Source organism: Salarias fasciatus, chromosome 6 (assembly GCF_902148845.1).
Source record: "Salarias fasciatus chromosome 6, fSalaFa1.1, whole genome shotgun sequence".
Lineage (NCBI taxonomy): Eukaryota > Metazoa > Chordata > Actinopteri > Blenniiformes > Blenniidae > Salarias > Salarias fasciatus.
The window spans coordinates 26,672,719-26,696,189 of NC_043750.1; the positions used below are offsets into that span (position 1 = coordinate 26,672,719).

The 23,471-nt window shown below is 42.2% G+C and overlaps 1 protein-coding gene across 3 annotated transcripts in view; it reads left to right on the forward strand.

Annotated features, from left to right (window-relative positions):
• Nucleotides 1-23,471, forward strand: part of prkcaa (protein kinase C, alpha, a) — a 142,328-nt gene that overhangs the window by 32,873 nt on the left and 85,984 nt on the right. For all 3 annotated transcript variants that reach the window (XM_030094649.1, XM_030094650.1, XM_030094651.1), the window contains exon 3: nt 20,872-20,954. In XM_030094649.1, the coding sequence (XP_029950509.1) occupies nt 20,872-20,954 (83 nt within the window). The remainder of the gene's footprint in view (nt 1-20,871; nt 20,955-23,471) is intronic.

The window sequence follows — 23,471 nt, forward strand, 5'->3', positions numbered from 1 at the left end:
TGAGGAGTTGAAGAGTGCGAGCCTTGATGTGCTCCTCGACGGCGTCAACATAATTTAAAGCAGACAAGAAGACGGCCTTGGTTATCTGTCTCCCATCTGCCGCTATGTAATTATCACAGTCTTTTGTCGCCGGCTGCTGACGAGTGTGTCAATGTGAGAATTAGAAATATAAGTCGGATAGACGTTTTCATCTGAGGTCAGTTACGTGATTTTTCATACGAACCAGTATGGCGTCGGTGCCTGTTGGAGGAATGCATGAAAGACGTCTTGAAGGCAGATAAATGCTGTGATTTTGGCCTTTTTTGACCAAAGATATCTGTTTTAACATTCTCAAGGAATTTAAATGCAGGCCTACGTCCACACACAGTATCATTGATATCGATGCATCTTGAAGGTCTTTGTTTTGATCATCACCTTCAATTCAGTGGAAAGTGACGTTCAGCATTCAAACTTGCTGGCAAGCCAAGTTTCTAAAACCCATTTCACACAGTGTCACAGCTTATAAACTGAGAAATTGATCTAATTTGTAGGCGCCTTCAAATGGTTTTGTTGAATCAACCGAGAGCAGTGCAGCATTTCTCCTTGCAAATAGAAGATTATCTATGAATTCCGTTCAGGAACAGCGGTGTGAAAGCACTGTTTGTCTCTCGTATTCGCTCATAATTACTTAATGACTCTCGGACTTGAATAACACTGAACTGTTTGGAAATGGGCCAGCAGTTAGAGGATTATCATCACTGTCCTCATGCCTGGGCTGACATGAGCAGATACCTGAGAGACATGATATAGAACAGACACATGCACTCCCGCTCCAACACACCTAAACGTCATGACAGTGTCATCATGAAGCTTGATCAGGACTCACGCAGTTGTCTGTTGTGACCTTGCAGGACCTGGATTACACACCTCTGGTAGATTTGTGTCTATTTTTTACAATATTGTCAAAAAATGTTGGTAGATTTAGGATACAACACATCATTTGTCATCAATCCAAGGCCTTGCCTAGAACATAACTGATAGTTCATAAAGCCACTGCTTGCTTTATTTGTAAAACTGACGGACTTGGTGCTTATTCTACTTGGAACGTCACATTGTGCATCATAAAATCCTATAAAGTACATTTTGAAACCTTAAACATTCCTGTTTCGAGGGTCTTAAGATGGCTGGAGGATTGTGGTTACAAAAGAAAACCAATTTTTTTTTACCTCCCTTTAACTACAGTAGACTCTATTGTGTGAAGAAGTGAAAGACATGATGACGCATGTACTTCTGTTCCTGACCATTCTTATCAACGTCACCCAGAACCTCAGGAGATACTGTGCTGAGCGACTCATGAAATAACCACCGACACCTTCACTGTAGACAACTTTGAGTGCAGAATTTTCTCAATAATGGGAAGCTGTGACTTCGTTTGGCCTCACATACGTGGCCTCGCCACTTCCTCCATTACTGCACTGTACAAGCTTTATTTATGTGAAAAAAAACAAACTCAGGATTGGGTTTAAAAGCCGGGATTCTTTCAGAACGGAGGATCTCGAGGTCGACGTGCGAAATATGAGAACTCTCAAGTGATTTATTCTAATTTGATTTCTCAGACTTGCGATACTAAAATGCATTAACCCGAGGTCAGTGCTGGAAGTGAATGCATACGGTGTAAATAAGTCTGAGCCGGGGTCACAGTGGGACTTTCTAAGAAGTGTCAATATAAACGTTTAGTGTTTGGGTGTCAAGATAATGAAGCTTTAAGGGTTATACCAATACGTAAAAGAATTAGGCTTCAGGAGGTGATTAAGCGTGTTATTGAAAGAGAACGTGGAAGGAAAGACAGATTTATGTTAATAAGAATGTGCAACCTTTGACGCTGTTATCATCAGTCACTGCAGGAGAGCTCTGTGAGCTCACTGTCCTTGATAGAAAGAAACCTTGCAGGAGGATTTCGGTGGAGGACTGGTGCACCTAATGGTGCAGACAAAGTAGTTTTACACAAGTGTACTTTCTTTTGGGTTCCAGTGGACATAATGTTTTTGTAGCAGCACAGTTTCTGAATACTTTGTTTGCAGCACTCTTAAATGCACTCGAGGCCTCTGGGGTAGGGAAGGCAGTGGTCTTGCTCTAAGAGGTTTAATTATCCTTCTCTTACAGCTAATGAGACATCAGAGCAGTAAGAAGTCACCTTAGTGACCAAATGAGCACAGAGAGACCGACTTCCAAGTATACCACGAATAAAACACACAACGGACCCACAAGTGGACACAGCATCTGCATCTGCTATCCAACCACAAATAAACACAATAAAATATGATTTATACGAGTCGTCTGCCTCTTCAAGCTTTCACAAAATGGTCGGTAATTGATTTTTTTCATCTGATTAATTTATACTTGACTCATTTTCACAAAGCATTGCTAAATATTACTGGAAAAACGAAAAGGCAAAGTTGCTGTAACAGCTAACATGGTAGAGAATTACATAGATAGGTAAAACTAAGGAAGTAACAGGTAACATGATTAAAACTGCTAAAATGGATAGAATAACTAAAATGGTTGAAATCAGTAGAACCAATAGAAAAGGTTAAAAGAATAAACATCCAAAACAAAATGTTCCTTTGAAATTGCTAATAATAAAAACAAAACAACAGCAGATGGCTTTAGCATCAAAAACTGCTTATTTGCTGAAAAATGATAAAATGATAAAACAAACCAAAAAATTATAATAAAGTGGCTCAAATATCTGAGTCCTTTTAAATAGCTGATACGGCTGAAACCTACAGTACTGCTCAAACCATTAAAATGGCTACAAATGACAAATTATATATACAAGTTTTTTCATGTATACTAAAGTTCCAATCATAGAAACGTGGTATTAAATGATGGTATTCTCTCACTGAAGCAGGAATACAATCCTTCGTATAATCCTCAGCTCTCACGGACGCCAAACAATAGAGAAAAATATGCTCCAATTCCCAGCTCGGTACAAAACAACTTTTTTCGTGTTTTGTCTAAAACTACTGGGTGTCTTGAGTCTCAAGTATCTGAAAGCCTCTCTCTCGCTTATAACTATTATTACTGATAGGACTTCCTTGAATTTCCTTCCCCCTCATATACCTCATCAATCTGCTTTCATCCCAGCTAATCCTTATTTATCGATTTTTTTATTTATTTTTTTGTCTTGATCAAGGAGTTCTTACTTAACTCACTTTAAATCTCACCTCACCCTGTTATGTCTTTTTCTATTCTTGTCTGTCGCTGCAGTTCAAAGTGCCTCCAGAATAAATGGAATGGTTGTTCTCCCCTGACACTTTGTCAATTTGGAAGAATATAGGATAACCAGATGTGTATTTGTCTACTCATTCAGCTGCGGCCTTGTTACTCGGCTGACTTACAATCTGAGGAAGCCTGTCTGCCTGTCGACGTTTCCTTCCCTCTGTGACTTTCATCCAGCACGAAATAACGATGGAACTTCTGTGATCATATCTCAGTGCTGACAGTTACAATATGGATCAGAGTGAAAAGATTGATCTGAGAGACGCCAATTAACGTGCAAGGACTGTCTTTGGTAATGTCTTGTGAAATCGATGTCCTCAGAGACATGAGAACAATTCATTGTATTTTGTAACCATTATGGAATTATTTGAATGTTTTTCTGTACTGTGCCGCTGCAATTGTTTTCAGTGAATCTTAAACATGAAAAGACAATCTATGACAATCTGACAATACTTGAAACTTATCTAGCTCAACTTTACGGTTCAGGTGAAATCCTACTCTCTCTCTCTCTCTCTTTCTCTCTCTCTCTCTCTCTCCCTCAAGATAAGACCTCATTTGAAGGTAGAAATATGTGCTTTGGGGGTGTGACTTCATTTATTATCTAATCAACACAAACTTCACTCATAGTGACCGAGCCTTGCACTGCAAGGAATTAAAATTTAAATAACTGTCAATTTCAATGAGCTCCACTTTGTGAGGCTTATGTCCGTAATGTGACGCAAGCCGTCACGTAAATTGCGGCATTGGGTTGTCTTCAGGACTCGTAGAGTCATCCAGAGACACTCTATGTCCCTGTCTGACTGTGACATTCAGAGACAGCAGGTTTTATACTTCTGTAAAGGAAGGAAGTCTTCTCAGTTTCAAATGAACCAAACCCACTATCTCCCTCTGGTTAAGACATGTTTTAATTGGTCATGTTTCCAGAATGAGTTTAACTAAAACAAGAATTTTTTCACATGATGGGCTGCTCTAAAAAAGCAGATATTTGACAAGTACATCAGTTCTGCTGTAGGAAATTTAGGGAAATGTTGAATGAAAGTTTGTTGTTGTTGTTGTTGTTGTTGTTGTTGTTGTTGTTGTTGTTGTTGTTGAAGCTGTGGTTCACTCTGTATCATTTTTGGCACATTGTACTGCCTGCAGTCCATTCATCTTCTCTCCTGTGGGATCAAATGCAGCCCTTTAGCCACTGCTGACTGTGAGAAAGTGTTTTCATTTTAACTTTACAACTTATTGTATTCTCTACAAAAGTGTATTTTATCTCAGGTGAAATTTGAACTTGAATTTGAAGAAGGAGTCCTATCGAGCCTTGTTGGCTCATGGGACTCCAGAAGCAGCTGACGGGTACCGGCAGGCCAAGCGAACTGCAGCCCGAGTGGTTGTGGAGACAAAAACTCGGGTCTGGGAGGAGTTCGGGGAGGCCATGGAGGACTATCGGTCGGCCTCGAAGAAATTTTGGCAAGCCGTCCGGCGCCTCAGGAGGGGAAAGCAGGTCTCCGCCAACACTGTTTACAGTGGAGGTGGGGAGTTGCTGACCTCAACTAGGGATATCATAGGACGGTGGAAGGAATACTTCGAGGACCTCCTCAATCCCGTCGCCACGTCTTCCATGGAGGAAGCAGAGGCTGAGGACTCAGAGGTGGACTCGTCCATCACCCAAGCCGAAGTCACCGAGGTGGTTGGTAAGCTCCTCGGTGGCAAGGCACCGGGGGTGGACGAGATTCGCCCTGAGTATCTCAAGTCTCTGGATGTGCAGGGACGGTCTTGGTTGACACGTCTCTGCAACATCGCATGGCGGTCGGGGACGGTGCCTCTGGATTGGCAGACTGGGATGGTGGTCCCCCTGTTTAAAAAGGGGGACCGGAGGGTGTGCTCCAACTATAGGGGATCACACTCCTCAGCCTCCCCAGGAAAGTCTATCCCAGGGTACTGGAGAGGAGGATCCGACCGATAGTCGAACCTTGGATTCAGGAGGAACAATGTGGTTTTCGTCCTGGTCGTGGAACAGTGGACCAGCTCTACACCCTCCATAGGGTGCTCAAGGGCTTGTGGGAGTTTGCCCAACCAGTCCACATGCGTTTTGTGGACTTGGAGAAGGCGTTCGACTGCGTCCCTCGTGGTGTCTTGTGGGGGGTGCTCCGGGAATACGGAGTCCAGGGCCCCTTGTTAAGGGCCGTCCGTTCTCTGTATGACCGGAGTAGGAGTCTGGTCCGCATTTCCGGCAGTAAGTCGGACCTGTTCGCGGTGCATGTGGGACTCCGGCAGGGCTGACCTTTGTCACCGGTTCTGTTCATCATTTTTATGGACAGAATTTCTAGGTGCAGCCAGGGGCCGGAGGGGGTCCGGTTCGGGGACCACAGGATTTCATCTCTGCTTTTTGCAGATGATGTTGTCCTGTTGGCTTCATCGAACCCGGACCTACAGCATGCACTGGGGCAGTTCGCAGCCGAGTGTGAAGCGACAGGAATGAGGATCAGCATCTCCAAATCCGAGGCCATGGTCCTCAACCGGAACAAGGTGGCCTGCCCTCTCCAGGTTGGTGGAGAGACCCTAGCCCAGGTGGAGGAGTTTAAGTATCTTGGGGTCTTGTTCACGAGTGGGGGAAAGATGGAGTGTGTGATTGACAGGCGGAGCTGAAAGGCGAAGCTCTCGATTTACCGATCAATCTACGTTCCCACCCTCACCTATGGTCATGAGCTTTGGGTCATGACCGAAAGGACAAGATCCCGGATACAAGCGGCCGAAATGAGTTTCCTTTGTAGGGTGGCTGGGCGCTCCCTTAGAGATAGGGTGAAGAGCTCAGTCACGAGGGAGGAGCTCGGAGTAGAGCCGCTACTCCTCCACATCGAGAGGAGCCAGCTGAGGTGGCTCGGGCATCTGTTTAGGATGCCTCCTGGATGCCTCCCTGGGGAGGTTTTCCGGGCATGTCCCACCGGGAGGAGACCCCGGGGAAGACCCAGGACACGCTGGAGAGACTCTCGGCTCTCGGCTGGCCTGGGAACGCCTTGGGATCCTCCCGGAAGAGCTGGAGGAAGTGTCTGTGGACAGGGAAGTTTGGGCATCTCTGCTGAGACTGCTACTCTCGCGACCCGGCCCCGGATAAGCGGTGGGAGATGGATGGATGGATGAAATTTGAACTCATGCCTCATTCCTGCTTTGTAGTCTCAGAGCCAAAAAAAAAAACCTTCACACACACACACACACACACACACACATAGCGAGAACATGCATACTCCACACAGAAGCCCTCAGATAGTTGACAAAAGGAGCCACTAAAGCATTTCTCACAAAATTCATCTGCTTTTGTAAATGTGCCATATTTATATAGTATAGTCTTAAACTTAATGTTTCTCTTCTGTGATGAGGACAGTCATCTCACATTCTGTACCTGCTATAATATGTTGGGAATTCATTTTTAATGATTCTCATTGTGTGAAAGATTTTATTTTATTTTTTTTTTAACCTTTAGCTGAACAAAAACTTTCATCTGTATACCACAGCAGCTATATCCTCAGCAGTGTTTACACTCGGCTTGCATAAGGTCGTGACATAAATCAGGCTGTCTGCCGCCACGCCCAATAGTCTCTCATGATTATTTATAGCCCCTGCAATGCCAGACCCCTCTCCTCAGAGGATGTAGATCTTTAAACCATTGTGTGTGGTTTCTTCACCTGTTCGGTTTTAGAGCAGCATGCATGAAGACGAACATCACCGGAGTGAAATTTGTACGCTTTGCATGACTAACGCCCGTCTCTGTGAAGCGCGTCGGTCTAGACGACCGTGCAGAGCAGCTAAGTGTTGGTCTGTGCTGTTGTTTGGCTCGCTATTCTCGTGGGTGGGTAATGCAGCATCTCTCAAGGCAGTGGTTACACATGCTGGGTAAACTCTCCCCAACTGTGTTTATATATGAAGACTGCACACACGCACACACGCACACGCACACACGCACACACACACACACACACACACACACACACACACACACACACACACACACACACACACACACACACACACACACACACAGATACATAGACACACAGTCTGCTCAGTGTCTGTTCGCTCTTCATGGTGACTGGCCCGGAGGGAGTCACTTGTGTGTGGAGGAGATTTCTCCTTGTAATAAAAGTTATTTTATATCTTGCTATTTTAAACAGTGTGACTGTTAAATTTGTCATCATTGAGTCCAAACCCATCTACTTTCATCGCCTGTGAGGGTTTTTTTCCCCCCCGATGCTGCCTCTCAGTTGGGTAGAATAAAGCGTTTTTCTGGCATTGTGGGGGTGTTGGAAATAATGAAATCCCAGAATGATGCCAATAAAAAGCTATTTTTTCCCGTACTGGTGTCACAGTGTTTTCCATTTATTAGCCTGCTCTGTGGTTGTGTATAATTCATATCCTCCAGCAATACCAGGAAATGCAGGGACATTATCAGAGATCGATGTATTTGGCTCCATCTGGAGCTGTAACTCAGCTGGAAAAGACCTGCAGTGTATGAAGCATCAGCAGCGCTCCCCGTGGGCACTGGAATAAGTTCCCAGTGAAGTTGGATCCTTTCGTTTTCACTCCTCACTTCCCACTTGAATTTGAATGATTTGACTTTGCAGCACTGAGTTTTCCTCCCTGCTGAGTTGTGTATTTAATATCCTCTTTTTTTTCTCAGAGGCACATTCACAATGAGTAGTAGTTTGATGTCTATGATGATTTTGATGTCTGGATTTTTACAATAATCTATACAGACATGAAATGTAAACCTGTTTGATTTTTTTGGTTTTTTAATTAAAGGTAAAGTTGTGAGCTTCTGAAATCAGTTAATAATGTTCTGCATGATGGTTTCCCACCTGTGGATTGTTTGTGTTTCTGCCTCTCTGTATGCAGAAGTCCGTCAATCTGCTCACCAAATACGACTCCGACCTGGAATATGTGGTGGAGGAGCTTAAAGTGTTTTACGAGCCAAAACTCTCCTCCTTATGTCTCTCCAGTTAGGGAAGGACAATACAAAATCATCATGTTTTTTTTTTTCTCTTCTGCACAATAGCACGATTAACGCATCAAACCTTTCCTGTGTGTCTGTTTTTGAAGAATTCTTCCCTCTAATTTGAACCTCTTCCTGTCACGAGTACAGTAATTGGGGAGCAGAGAAAGCTGATGAGGTGCTTTTAGTCTGTCTGCCCCTGAATTCGTATTGTCTGATCTCACAATTGCAGCTTGCAGGTTCAATTTTATATTCAGTTCGGTCTATAGGGTGACATGTCTTTTGCTTCTCAGATCAGCCATTGTGGGGTTTTGTAAACCTAAAAAAAAACTGTAACACTGGATCAAGTATAATGTCCGGTGTTGTTGTCATTTTCTCACCCTCCTCCCCTCGTATTAAACCTTATCCAAAAATAGGCTGCCTGCTCTCCAGCTCCTCCGCTATAAATGCATGAAACAGACAGAGGCTGACCAATGAGATCAGCAGATAAATACCAGGTCCTGTTGCTTTTATGTTTTCCATTCTGTCAATAGCAACTCCACAAGCGAACACATGAAACCAGAGAAAGAGATGTTTTTTGGGGTTAGAAGAATTTATTGACGTTAAAAAAAGAAACACATAAACAAGGCCAACATCACTATTGAATCCATCAGATGTGATATTGATTGTCCATATATGGGTTAAATAGTCACACTCACACATGGTAAACATGCAAACTCATGGCAGAAAGGAACAACATAGAGCAGAACAAATAGTGAGACACAAATACAATAAAAGGCGACATCGGTCTTCTGTCAGCATATTCCTAATGATACCCTGAGAGGCATTGTCAATAGTATTGATAAAATGAAGATGTTATTGTAGGCTATTACTGTAATGGACTGATCAGAAAAAGGCCATACTGGACTCCTTTTTGAATCTACAATTCGATCATTCGAATATACAATCGATGGCCCTGTAAATGACCAAGGTCAGAATCAAGCACCATTAAAAACCCGATATTGCTCCTCTGATTTTGTCCTCTGTGTTTGAATCATTGATCGGCTTTGAAAACGAATCGCATCTTGGCATTTTGCTGCTCAACCTTAAAACTGCCTTTGTTTGCCACACAGACCCGTCAGGATGAGGCGATGTCCCTCTGTGTGTCTCTGTTAAGGTGTCGCCCATTATGGGAGGGTTTAAATGTCAGTGCACGGCCGTGAATTATTGATGGGGATAAAAATTGATCTCTTTGTCATCAGGACAAGGGGAATGTTCACATTTGTCAATGGTTAATAAAAGTACAAGAATAAATAGTGTCTTTATAGGATCTTCTTTTTTTTCCCAGTCCTTGTAGAAAAGAAAATAAGATCTTTGTAGATCGTAGATGCGTGTGAAATATTGTTGTACTTCCTCTAAACAAAAAAAAAAAAGAAAGAAACAAAAAAATACTAAAGCATTTTTTTTTTAAATTATTATTATTATTGAACATTTAAAAATACAATATTTCCAGAATCTATAGTTGAACCCGGCACTGCCATATTTCTCCACCCTCTGCAGCAGGAGCCGTCTTTGCCTGATGAAGGCATCGTTTGGCTGGGAACAGAGGTGTCAGTCGTTGCCTCCCCCGGGTGTGTTTTCCTTGTCCTGCAGACAGTTTACCAGCTTAGCTCTGGATTAGCTCTGCTTCTACAAAATCCCATTAAGGCTCTACCCCATCAATTGCTCCCAAGTCGCTGCCAGGGCAAAAAGCTGCCTGTGAGTTCGTTCATTTTGGGTTGAATATCACAGCTTCGGCGTCCTTTCCCTGCCACCTGTTGGTTAGTTTTGCCCATTCTATTATTTTGATTTGACATTTCATAAATGAAATAATGAGTTGATACTAGATAGAGTGGATTTATCAATTTATCTGTAAAAAATGTGAAGCAGTTTGTTAAAATCAGCCTTTATCCAGTAGTAATGTATCCAAACATGCAATAAACAAATAACTACTTTGCTGCCAACTCCTCTATAAGTGTTTTGCTATCCAGACATGAGTAACTGGGAAGTATCATAGACTTTACACCCAAAGATAAGAAGTCTGAAGCATTCTGGGATTTTTACAGCAGCTGTGTTCCCAACCCCTCTGGTTCCACATGACCTGGAGAGGAGAGACCTTCTCTTGCACTTCGGTTTTCTGATGAATCAGGCTGCAGACTCCACCAAGTATTCTCCCATGAACTCTGATTTTGTGTGATCTCATCGAGCTGATGTGCCTGCTCCAGCCCCGTCGGATGTTTAGGGATGTGATGGGATTTTTTTTTTTTTTTTTTTGTGTCCTGTGGTTTACCAATATCAGTTTTCATTTGCAGGCTTTGACAACATTGTATCTCCCACATCTTCCATCGGGAATTCAGTTGAGACTTACTGATGCAGTGCTTTTTCAATATCAGAAGATCAATAAATTTAAGCCAATCTAGCAATTCTCTGCGCTTGCGAGTGAGCCTGCTTTTGAGAAAGTGGTCCAAATGAAAGCCAGCTGTGTCTCTGTTCCTGCTGCACCAGGCCTCGGAGCAGGAAGCTGATCTCAGCCCCATGAGCCTGCTGAGAGGAAAGCTGCATTGTTGGAATAAGATCTTTCTCCGGACAAAAAGTACAGCGGCTCGCCTTCAAAGAATGTCTCCGTTTATTTGCTTTGGTTCAGGATCAGGTGGAGGAATATGAGCCATCTGAACTCCTGTTGCACAATGAAAGGCCGTGAAATGAAATTAAAAATGTGGCTAAAAGGGAAGGTGTTACTTACTCAAAGTGGCGGACGCAGGTTTGTTGCATAAACAGCTGAAGGAAGTGTGTATCGGTGTGTGTCAGGTCATTCTTAAAAGGCCTGTGTCACCCATTGTTTATGGGTCACAGGCTGGTGCTGATGAAATCGCCCTTTTAGAGTGTGAGGTAGAGCTCGGCAGTTTCCTTGATGGGCCGATCTGGCTCTAACCTGACGGCCGGCTGTGGCAGGTGAAGTGTTGTGACAGCTTGAGAATACAGTGCAGCCATCCATGAACCGCTGGACGTGCTGCACCCTTCTATTGGCGAGGACACATCACAAAACCCCAGAACGGCCAGTTTCAGTGTGGAGGACACATAATCAAAGAGAAATGAAATCACCATCTGAAACAAACAGGGAGTCTTCAGTAAGATTCTTATGTTTGATGGAGGTTGGGTTATAATTGACACCCAGCAAAAAACAAAACGTGGATCACATGATGTGCTGTGGCAGCAGAAGAGGGTTACATCCGAAAGACAAACATGAAGAACAAGCTGTTTGTGGTAATGAACATTGTTTGTATAATGGATATACATTTTGTTTTCCTTCATATATTTCCAAGGCCATTGCTTGGCAGCCTGCACACTGCATCTCCTCTGATTCTTATTGGGTCTTAAGTAATTGTTTAACCCATTTTTAGCATTCCGAGCAGCATTTCATTTTTTACTGTTGGTGTTTAAGATTTGGTGTTTTTTATATCTTGAAATAACTGAGCCGCTTCCCTTGGCCCTGCTCGCCGCGCACACTGTCCAACGCCACATGACCTGAAGTAGTAGAAAATCCTCAGTTGAGAGCTGGCTCCAAGCCAGGGCAGGTTAATCCACCCCTGCTCAACTAGAAGTGTTGAATCGTTTGCTCGGCCTCGCGGGAGAACAATGTTCACACTCGCTGAGCCTGTGTCCTCACTGCCTTCAACCTGTTCACACTGCAGAGCCGCTCTGTGCTTCACGCAGACTTTCAGCTTCATCTGCAGGTGAAGCTCAGCCAAGCAAAAGCAATGTTTTTTTGTTTTTTTTTTTTTAACCTTTTTGTGTGTTTACAGTGCTAAATTGTCCAAAATGCAGATTTATTTTGCCCACTCTTTCTTCAAAAAGCCAGTGAGGTCTTAAACTTTCTGAAATTTTAACCAAACAGCTTTGCGTTTTTCATCTCCTCTTTGTTTAAACCATTAGCAGCTATCGAGCCATTTATTTTTAAAAGCCTGAAGCATCTCAGTCCTCCAAAACGAGTCAGTCGAGTGTGAAAACACTTTCTTCACCTTAAAGGAGTCAGTCAGGCATTTTCGCAGGCGTTACTTAGCAGAGTGGTGCAGCATCCTGGAAGGAATCCTAAGTATGTTTTTGACACAAATGGACAGCGATATACTCGGCCAAATGCTGTCACTCAAACACGGCACGAGCCGATTAGCATTCAGAATCAGTTTGATTAGATGACTGAACCCTCCAGTCTGTCTGAAACCCTCCGTGTCCCCCTGACACTAAAGATCACTGTGTTCACTCAATAAGTCTACTGAAATGTGAAGCGTTGGACTGAAGCTTGTGAACTTTACCCATATCATGCTTTGAATGTTATCCTAACATCATTATTTCCTCAACCAGTGCCACAGTTTGAATGGGATGAGCTACTGCATATATCTATCGACAGCCCCGTTCGCTCCGAAGCGGCCGTAACCCCCACGTCCTACCTGCCGTACAGAAGTGTAACCATTGTGGTTATTGCAGTTGTTCCAGCTGCTGGGTTTTCACCGCGGTGTAATTTGTGCCAACGTCTCCCCACATCCTTTAGAAACAAGCCTCGCCTCTTAACCTCTCCTCCTCTACAAGTGCTCATTATACGCGCAGCGTGCAAATCTCTTCACCCAATTAGGAAGTAATACAATACATACATTCTCCTGAGGCGTTTCTCACGTAACCATCGATCCATGTTTCTTGTATTGAGCATTACTTACTGAGTCTTTCAAATCCTCATAATCTTCATTGTGGTCAGACGGAAGTTTTTTTTTTGAAGATGAAACCTAATTTTCTTCTTGAATAAACGACCTTACAAGCTGAAGAGTGTTGAAATGGGGTCAGAGTTCAAAATCTCATCCTGCAAGAAATCAATGTCCAATGAAAATGTGCATTGAGGACTTTGAGACCTTGAATTTGATAAAGTTTAAGAATAAATTGCCAACTAAAGCAACGGGAATCAGTGGAGGAGGACCGAATCTTGTGTCACTGCAGTCAGACCTCAGTCATCATGATAAGTTGAATAAATCTGTGTATAAAGAAAGGTCAGCTGAAAAATGTTCACATTTTCTTACTTTTCTTCAAGGTTTTTTGCTCAGAACATGCGCCAGTGCTTACAGATTATTCTACAAGTTTTTGGAAGGTGAAAAAGGCCACAATTGTGTTTGTGCAGCCTGCAGAGAGTTCTAAACAGAAACTGACTTCTGCCTCTGAACTCATAAACATTCACTCATTCAAACATATAGCTGTGTTAATGAGTTACTGACTTAATAGATATTAATAATGACATTCAAGTCTGACCTGGAAGTGCGACTACAGAAACTATAGACACATATGTGACACACTTTCATAAGGGTTTGTTTCTCAGTGTGGGTTTCCACCTGTCCTCTGGCTGTGTTGGTCTGATTACAGTTCCTCCACTCGTCTCTCTTTCGAGCTGAGCCAGTCATGGCCAACCGAGCTGAGGCTTAAAGATTGGCCCGGGACCAGCTGGAGAGGCTGAAACTCTCCACTGGCCTGGGAATGAGCCGTGCTTTCTCTGGTTTGACCGGAGTGACAGGACTAAATGTCATGTTAGTAAAGATTCTGGAAATTAAACCTGTTCTCTGGTTAATGGTTTTTCCCCCCGGTACACTTTCGATGACTGTTCTCCCGCATACTTTTGATATATTGAGTCATTTCAGAGAAGGATTATGTCATTGATTTGCTGATGATACCAGTCCTAGGATTTATGTTATTAACAATAGAATCATTACTCAGATAACTGATGTGTTTTGGTGCATTTTTTACTGTGTGTTTGCAAAACCGGCCTCCCAGTCAGTGGGTGTGGGAGCTTTTAATCTTTTTTTTCCCCCCTGCTCTTTGTATGGAAGAAGCCCATGTTTACAAGTAATGAAGACTTTCTTCTGCCAAATAAAGGTTGTTTACAATAGTGATGGTGTAATATCCTGTGTGTATTCCCCGAAATGTATGAAAGCACATTGTTGCCCATTTTTACTGTGAAAGGAAAAATTGTGTTGGAGCATTAAAAAAGCCACTTTTGTTTTTATTATATTTGCAGTGATTATCATCGCTGCTGCCTCCCTTTCCCAAACCAATGAGGTTTTAAATTTGGCCGTAAGATAGATCCCTTAATTTCTTGCGATGGCCTTGTTATGGCTCGTTTCCTTGGAAACTACCTTTTCCATGTCGGAGTATACACTCGTGCCTATTAACATTTTAAGATTTCAATGAGCAGTGCAGAGCAGTGTCATTGTGCATGGTTGTTATTGCCTGGGTGTTTTTTTTTCTAGAATCCACTGTCACTGTGTGCTTCGTCTTTAGTTTGCCTGTGTTTGCATGTCTCACGGCGCTGTAAAGCTTTCCAGTCTGCAGTCAATCAAAAGCAGTCTTTCAAATGGCTCGAAGGCCATACCGCACATAGGAAGAAAAACTAATGATCGTCAGGGCAGGCTCATGTCAACCTTTTAAAGATAAACCAGGATATTGCTTTTAAACGGCTGAATGTGAACTAAGCACAAGTGGAAAAGTGGAGCGGGTTGCACAATACTGTCGGTACGAGTGGAGGGGCTTCACTTCAACGCATCATGCTCGATAGGCAAACAGTTTTCCAGGTTAAATGGTGGAGAAAAAAAAAACTGCATTTCTCTGTAATAGGCTGTGATTCACAATATGTGCAGCTGTGTTTAGCTGACCTCAGTTATTTACACCCCGGAACGACTGTTCCATCTGTGCGGTTCATGTGATAAATTATCAGTGATTAATAGCCACCTGAATGAAGGCAGCTGCTGAATATGACATGGACGGTCATGTGATGCTTACTGCAACTTGAAATTCACCTCATGTTCATTGGAGCAATAACCTGGCGCTTATTGGATTATGGGAAGCAATGAACTGTAAAGGACATGCTCGATACATGCCCTTCACATTTAGGTATAGGATGCAGTTCTAAGCCACATTTACGGGAGCTTTCAAAAGAAGAAGACTCTTGTTAGGTCTGAGGATTCGGCTTCCAAAGCATCGGCCCTTAAATCCATCCATCTTCCGTACTGCTTCAAATGACAGGGTCACGATGTGCTGGAGAAAGTCCCGGCAGGATGCACGATGTACAGGTTACAGGTCCAAACACACAGAGACAGACACTCGCATCGACTGATTAGGCTCAACGCAAGCTCATCACAGAAATACTGACAAGTCCCACCCAAGCTGAACCAGTGATCGGGGGGTGTTATAACCATGACATCCCTGTACAGCACAGCCCCCGAATCTACTCACAACAGCCCCTAAAGAGCTTATTGATTTTCATTTTCTATTACCCCCAAAGCCCCTCTCTGACTGTGACAATATTTGTGATCTGTATTGTATTTTATGTATTCAAGGCAGATCTTTTCCTTTAATCCTCACGGCGAAAATGTGCTCGCGTGTGTCCTTAAAAAGAACATTTATGTTATCAGGACAAATCCGCCACCCAGTCTTGCACTTTCCGCGTTGTTCCCAGAGGGCTGCATCATTTAAATGAGCTCTAAAATGCCAACACCGGCAGACATCTGTAATTACATCACACTGTGGATAAAGAGGTACTCAGGCACTTTCTCCGTGAACTGTTTGGTATTTGTCTAAATTATTTCTGTTTCATGTTTCTCTCTTCCACCTTTAATGGCTTCTTCGGTGGTGAAAAAGCAATTCAGCCGTTCAGTTTGTGAAGAGGGCCACAACAAATAATGAAAATGGAACTGAAAGAGAACCTTTTGTCCTGGCCAGTGGTGTGCTGTTGGGCCTTTTTAAAGGTTGACCTAAAAGCCACAGGTCATTCTCTTTCTATTTTTTTTACAAGGCACCATGAAATTAAATCTCATTTACATACCTAAAAAGAGGCTGCTTCTTTCTCATTTCCTGCCTGTATTCATAAAAAGGAAAAAAAAAAAGATGAGGAAATTGCTCCTATGAACTTGCGACCTGGAAAAGGTTTGGAAGAAATTGATTTCTCAGACGGCGAGTAGGAGTAAGTCTGAGTGAGGTTATCATTTGGGGGGAAAAAAGAGAATTTGTGTGGTGTCTTGTGCTGGAGAGCAGCAAGTATTGATTTACTCATTGCACTCTCACTCGCTGTATAGATAATTCTGTTCACGGAGCGGATGGAAGCAGACCTATATCTTCAGCCACCCGAGTAGATATGATTTGAAACAGTGCATTAGAGATGCTTGTTGACTCTAAAGGTGACCTGGCTGTTGGTGTAGATATTCCCTTTCATGGCATTTAGGAGATGTTTCGAAAACGTCTCGGCCGACAACACCTACATTAATTTTTTCTGATGAAGAATCGCATTTAGTCTTTTCTATTTCTGCTCTTTCCAAAGACGTCCTGACCCTCTTGTGGGCTGGATCGGACTTTCTTGCAGACCAATTTTTGTGTGCGAGGCACATGATTGACACCTTTGCTCTCAGTGAAGCCTCAGAACGAGTCCAATGAGAAAACTGATCTGAAGCAGCTTGGGCTCTAATGAGAAGAGCAGAAGACACTGAGCTTCAGCCTCCTCCATCAATGCCTCATTCCTGTTGACCTGCTTTTCTATCTATACCTCACATTGTCACCTTAAGCCCTTTCCTTTCGTCTTACTCTCAGCAAGTTTTTTTTAGTTTGTGAGTCACAGAAGAGCATTGCCTTTATATTATAAAAGTTTTATCAGTACAAATTTCTGTCAGTAAACCAGAAAAAAGTAGATCTTCATCCTGTAAGGTCGTAAAGATGGACATTTGTTTTTCTTATGTGCTTCTGTAGCGTGTCTTAAGAAGCTACCAAAACATGAATTGGGGAATTTACCTTCAACAGCAAGTTTGTAGACCGATGCATAAATCCAAGGAACTAAACAGAAATCCATCAAGCGCTGCAAGACTGTGGGAATTAAGCAGACTGAAGTCCAGTCGGACTTTAATCGGATGGGGCTGAATCTGTTCACCGCATATGTTTAGCATTTTCTCTGAAAATATGGATGAAAAAAACAACTGCTGCCCTCCTGCCTTCCAATCAGGACACTTCAACATGCTGTTCTCTTATATACTCATGCGTTCAGCAAGGTCTTTCCAATACCCTGGTCGTCCTGCTGAATGATGGATGTACTGTTGACGAGTTGATGGGTTAAACACACTGAGCTTGTTCGGATTAATATGAAGAAAAAAAATGCGTGGATGCATTGAGAAGGACACGGCAAGTAGCAAACCATAATGTGTTAGATTCATCCACGCAAACAAAGACAGACCTGCTGCTGACTATCAGGTATTTACTGAAGACAGACTTATGGGGCCACTGAATCAACTGAATTTGTGGCCTGTCTGGTTCGCAGGTTGGCTGTACTGTGAATTATGGGTCATGCTTCCTTATTGACTGCCCTGACTGATGGCTCCTAGGGGGCGTGAGGGAGGCGGTGAGATGTGTCTCATTGGTCCGATTGATCTTCTGTTATTAAAGCACACATGAATACTGGCATACTTGCAACCCAGCACTTTTTTTCTGGCCTACAGTCCATCAGCGAGTTCACTGTGTGAAGCAGCTTCTTCCTTTCAGTGTATAAAAACAGTAAGAAGATATTTATTTCTAAAAATTTCAAATGATTGACTACAGCTTTGTATGACATGAATAGAAAAGGCTCTGAGGATAAAGACGGGTTCCATTTGCAAGCAACCACCTTCTATTTTGATACGTCTTCTTTACACGCTTTGAGCATTATTCAATGGAGCTCAGGAGGGAGTTGCCTGGAGGCATTTCACAACACTCTTGAAGGTGTTCTCACATATGTGAAGCATTTGTTGTTTACTTTTCCTTCACTCTGCATTCCAGCTCACTCATAAACATGTGGCGTTCTGGTCGGATGTATGCGGTGAGACGGTCTCCTGATGGTGGACTCGGTTGTTGCGATACATAGCCTGGAGGCTTGTTTCCACTTATTTTCTTGTGTGGATTTTTTTTTTTTTTTTTTTTTTTAAAAGAGACATGTTTATCACCAACTGTGACAACATCTGCAAAACCAGATAGGCTGTTGTCACTGTCGGCTTTGGTGAGTATGAAGGAGAATGGTTTCTCTTAGATAGCACTTTCCCACATGCCGACGGTGACAGCTGCCATGCGAGGCACTCAAATCACCCACTGGAAGCAGTGTTCGACGTATTGACAAGGGAAGATGGGGGATCGAACCTTCAACCTTGATAGATGACACACTCTCCCTAAAGACGCTCTCAATGTATTCTAGATTTTCATGATTATTTACTTTTCAGGGCACAAACTGAATCAGTAAATCTTCGTTCAGGCTCATTAGAAGAGGGTGTTGTTGTGCCAGTTGTTTCTGGTTTTTGTTTGTGTTGGTGTGTTTCTGTCTCTGGACTGAAGATATTTGTAATTAGAAACACAGAGTTAGAATTTAAGGAAATGCTCCCAAGAAAACCATGTTTCCATGTAGATAAGAGGAATGAGTTTTGTTGGTGATGCCAAGTTTCAAAAAGAAAAGTGCTTGTTCACATTTTACCAGCCACGTTTATGAAATATACACAGAGCAATAAGCCACGACAGGAGAGAGGTTATTACTCAGACTGAATTAGTGTAATATTCAAAAAGGTGAATTTCTTCTGGTATCTGAAACGGAAATCAATACTGTAAGTATTGACTGAACCACCGTCTGTGACCCTCTTCAACCTCAGCGTCTGCCTCCTAAATTACTGGCAAACCTCTGCTGGGAAATAATGGGCAATATTGGTCTGCTTTATTGAGAGTCTGTATCCCAGATGCTTTTTCTCTTTTCTTTTCTTTTTCTTTTGAAGTATCCATATGGCTGAAAACTGTGCACACAGCATATATGGGAAAAGACGGGTTTCACTAGAAATGCTTTTTCCATCATTTGAATCTATTTGACATGTATGACTCAAAATCAATTTTATGGAAATTCTTTTGAAGTCAGAATTTATGAACAATATCAATTTTAGTTGACTTAGCATGAGACAGATGGGGGATAGATTTACAGGTTTTGGCTCAAACATTGACCATCTGTCTGATTTGAGTGACATTTCCACTGATCAATACCGCACTGTCTACTGTGATGGCAGCCATTAATAGGCCTGTGAAGGTGATCGGATATTTTTGAAAGAAGTTTTGGATTTCTTTCTAAGTGTCTGTTTTCTTGAAGGTGCGGCGTTGGCTGCTGTCTGGGTTACTCAGCCACAAAGACCAAATTAGCAAACTATGCTCTGCTTGAAAATCTGGGTCTCATTCAGATGCAAATGAACTCTGCTGCAGGTGTTTATACACTGAACATGAACAAAAACCAAAGGAAAAGTTTGGAAATGTCTCGTGAGTAGACGTGGAGTAACTTATTGAGGCATGGACAGATGACCAGAAACCAAAAGACTGATGATGTTTTTTTTATTGCTTTATTTTTCACAATAGGTAGCATATAAAAGAGGCTGAATGGGATGATTTTCAGTTTTCTGTCCTGACCAATCAGTGAGCTGGATTCTCTTCTTGTGAAAGTTTTCTACATTCTCTCCAAGTCGAACCAAGTCCCTTTACCATCTTGGCGGTATGATGTTAAATGCTCAGCCATGTGCGTTTCGGATGTAGCTGTATGATGCGGTAACCAGACGACTCTGCCTGAAGATGTCAGTGCCTCGCTGCACAGCTGAAAAAGCAATCAACAAAACCTGTACCTGAAAGTGAAAATCGAGCAAAGCCTGTGAAAATCCATCGCACGAATGACGCAAATCGCCGATGACGTCCGCCCAGGGATACTCAATGCTAAGTGCAGACTATTGAAAGCCTCCAGTTCTGGTGCTTTCTTCTCATCCAGCAACCTTGAAAACGTTAAGTCCTTGGAAGAAAGGGTGCTCTTCCATATCAAAACACAATCAGAGCTGCAATAACACTCACCTAAGCATATTTATTTTGAACAAGTGTTAACCGAGATCTGTAAACACTCAATATACAGCTCCTGTTAATTAATGCTGATCGGCTCACACCAGTCATCCCGTCTGACTGTCTCCTCTCTGTGATGGATGGTTTTTGAGAGACAGTAACAGGCGCCACCCTCCACATTGAGTCGGATACTTACTTCTCTGTGCACTATGGTGCACTCAGCGACCTGGCACTCAGACCAGACCAGAGAATGACACTGTGTGCTCCGGCTGCATGTGGGCTGATGTATTCCAGTGTGTAGGCCTATTGTGTGTATACATGTTGAGCAATCGTGCCATTTTGTGAACTTGTTGACTTTGAGTGTGCATATACATGTGTGCGTGTGTGTGTGTAGATTGTGTGTACGGTTGTCAGCTTCAGCTCCGGCTGTGTCAGTGAAGAGGTCGCTCTGTACTGTGCAGTAAGAGCAGTCATCCAGTTGGCAGAACTGGCCATCTGGACACATGATAAGAAGCCTAGCCCAGACATCATTCTCTTATTTTCCCCCAATCCTTCTTAGTGTGATCGGATCTGTGTTGCTCTGATGTCTGTCCATGTATCGGCCAACAATGATGTACTGTATTTTAACCATGTCACTCTTTGTCTTCTTTTTGTTATCCCTCCCTCTCCATCTGTCTCTGTATTTCTCTCTTTTTCAATCTCTTTCTGTCCCTTTCTCTCCCTGTTTTCCTCTGCAGTTTGCTGTTTTGTGGTCCACAAGAGGTGCCATGAATTTGTCACGTTTTCCTGCCCAGGGGCAGATAAGGGCCCCGACACAGACGTAAGTAACCAGAGCCCAGCCGCCGCCACTCACGTGTTTCTCACTGAGGCGGTGGCTTCTTTTCCATTAATGTGAAAGGACATAAAAACGCAACATGGTGCAGCGTTGCCAAGCGGGCCTGCTTTCTTTTCTAAATGCGGTGGTTTTCTTCTACACCTGCGGAGATGTCAAGCATCCTCATCATGTTTAGGAGTAGCTGTGTGTGGAAGAAGAGAGTAAAACCTGACACTGGTTCCTCTTTTGACCAAGCGTCAAAACCAATGATAAGTTTGCAATTTATGCATATTTCTAATGAAAAATGTGATGCTTCCATTTAGCCCATATGTGATGTTGACACATCACATTTTCCATTAGAAATATGCTTTTTTTTTCTTTAAAATTTATGACTACCTTGAATTTAAATGAAACATCTGCAGTCCTCCCTTGCCTAGTGTGACCCATTAAACAATGCTTCACAAAGCACTATAACGTGACTATTTTTTTCATCATTTGGACTTGTGTGAAAGTGTCAAGAGTCACATACTTTTACTCCATTTCTGTTATTTGAAAAACATTATGAAGAGTTCAAATTTACATATTTTTGTTGGTATGTTCTCAAACAAGTCCTTTCAAAAAGAAAAAAAAAAAACAAAGAAAAAGGTATATCAGTGATGCTGTGTCATTTTAATGTGGACTAAAATGCTTTGAAAATATTGTTTTCCACCATTAACAAGCACAATTGATCGGCCAATTAGGAAAAAAACATAAGGATTAACATTCCAACCTTTACTAAGAACATTATATTTATATAATTTGTGTAACTAATGTAAGCTTGTTATGCATGCCTCTTGAGAAGAACTTTTACATTTCGCACTATTAGTCAGTATGTACGCAAAGAAGAGCAGTGGAATGTTAAATTGTGCTCCTGCCGAGTGCAGCAGGTGGTTAATTCATTTCATTCATCGTCACTGTTTCAGCTGAGTCACTGGGTGCCACCTTTATTAAAAGTGACTAAAATATTCCACGAAGTGAGTCAGTGCCCCCAACCTCCCCAGAAAAAGTTAACTTTAGATACTTCGGCCTTTGTAATAATGCCTAATACATTTAAAGACAGTATTTCCGTCCAATTGAGACTGATTTGCAGACTTCATAACACGATGAACCTTTATTCTCTGAAGCGTTATCGGAGTTCATACATGTATCTTTATTTTTTACATGTTCTTTTGTCAGGACTGAGTTTTCAGACCGGAAGATCTGAGTCTTTCTTGATGACTTGATTTGGTCCAGAGACGGGTAGAGAAATGTTGGAATGGTGGCAATACAGAGGCAGAGGACATGAACACAGTGCGAGCAGCGGCCTGCATATGACTGTTTGAATGAATTGTGACCTAAGAGAACGATGAGACTCCAGATGGAAAAGTGGGTAAAAAACTTACTGGACTGAGTGCAAATGCTGCCTTTTTATTTCTTGAGAACATTTACTAAAAGGGATTTATTGGCATTCCGTCAGTCAAGTTAAAACAGCTGATTCAGTGAAATTTTTGGTAATAAATTTGCAGAATATGAACTGTACATTAAAATAGTGTTGATGAGCTGATATTGGTGCGGGCATCAGGTGACATATCCGAGACTGTAACTTGTAAAAATATCACCACGGATACCCGATACTTGACATTAAGCAACATCCACATCTCAGCAGAGCAGATAAAGGTGAACAAGTCAGCTATATTTTTCAAAGTGATTAAAGGAAAACCTGCTTCAAATTATCCACACTGCTTGTTCTGATTGACCGTTTAAATTAAACATTTTGAGGGAAATAGATGCTAAGCCAATGCCAGGTTCATTCTAAGTGATGCCAAGTTGCAACGTAATCTTTGTTATGACAAATGAAAAATAGATCAAGTAAAAAAGCCTATTTCAACAAGTCAGGGTCACTCAATAATACTCAGTGTTTAAATTTTCCACCAGGAGCAGTTTGATGCTTCGCTTTGCAGACAGTGCACATCAATTTTTGATACAAACTATGTGGAGCTGCAAAAAGGAGACGGTGCCGGACAGGAAGTACGCAAATGAAAGCCATTTTAAATCCAGTGTTTTCTATTCCTCATGTTGATTGATCGCCTTTCTCTTCATTCTCTTCAAGTATCATACCATACCTGGGGGCAGTAGGCCACAAGCCAGACACACAAAAGCAGAAGTTTGAGAGTTTTGCTGTATTTAGTAAAATATCTCACTATGTCAGTAATAAAAATGTGTTTTAAAATCAATTCTAAGAATTGTAATTCTATTAGTGCTTGATTTTGGCAGATATTCAAATACAAACACTCATACACTGTTTGTATAAACGGTGAATCTGTGCATGCTTAAATTAAAAATGAGGCTGTAGCGATAGTTTAATTTTAAAGTCTAACAACAAACTCATTTGGAGTGCTTGATCATCATTATTATTATTATTATTATTATTATTATTATTATTATTATTATTATTATTATTATTATTATTATTATTATTATTATCGTCATCATCCTTCGTTCACT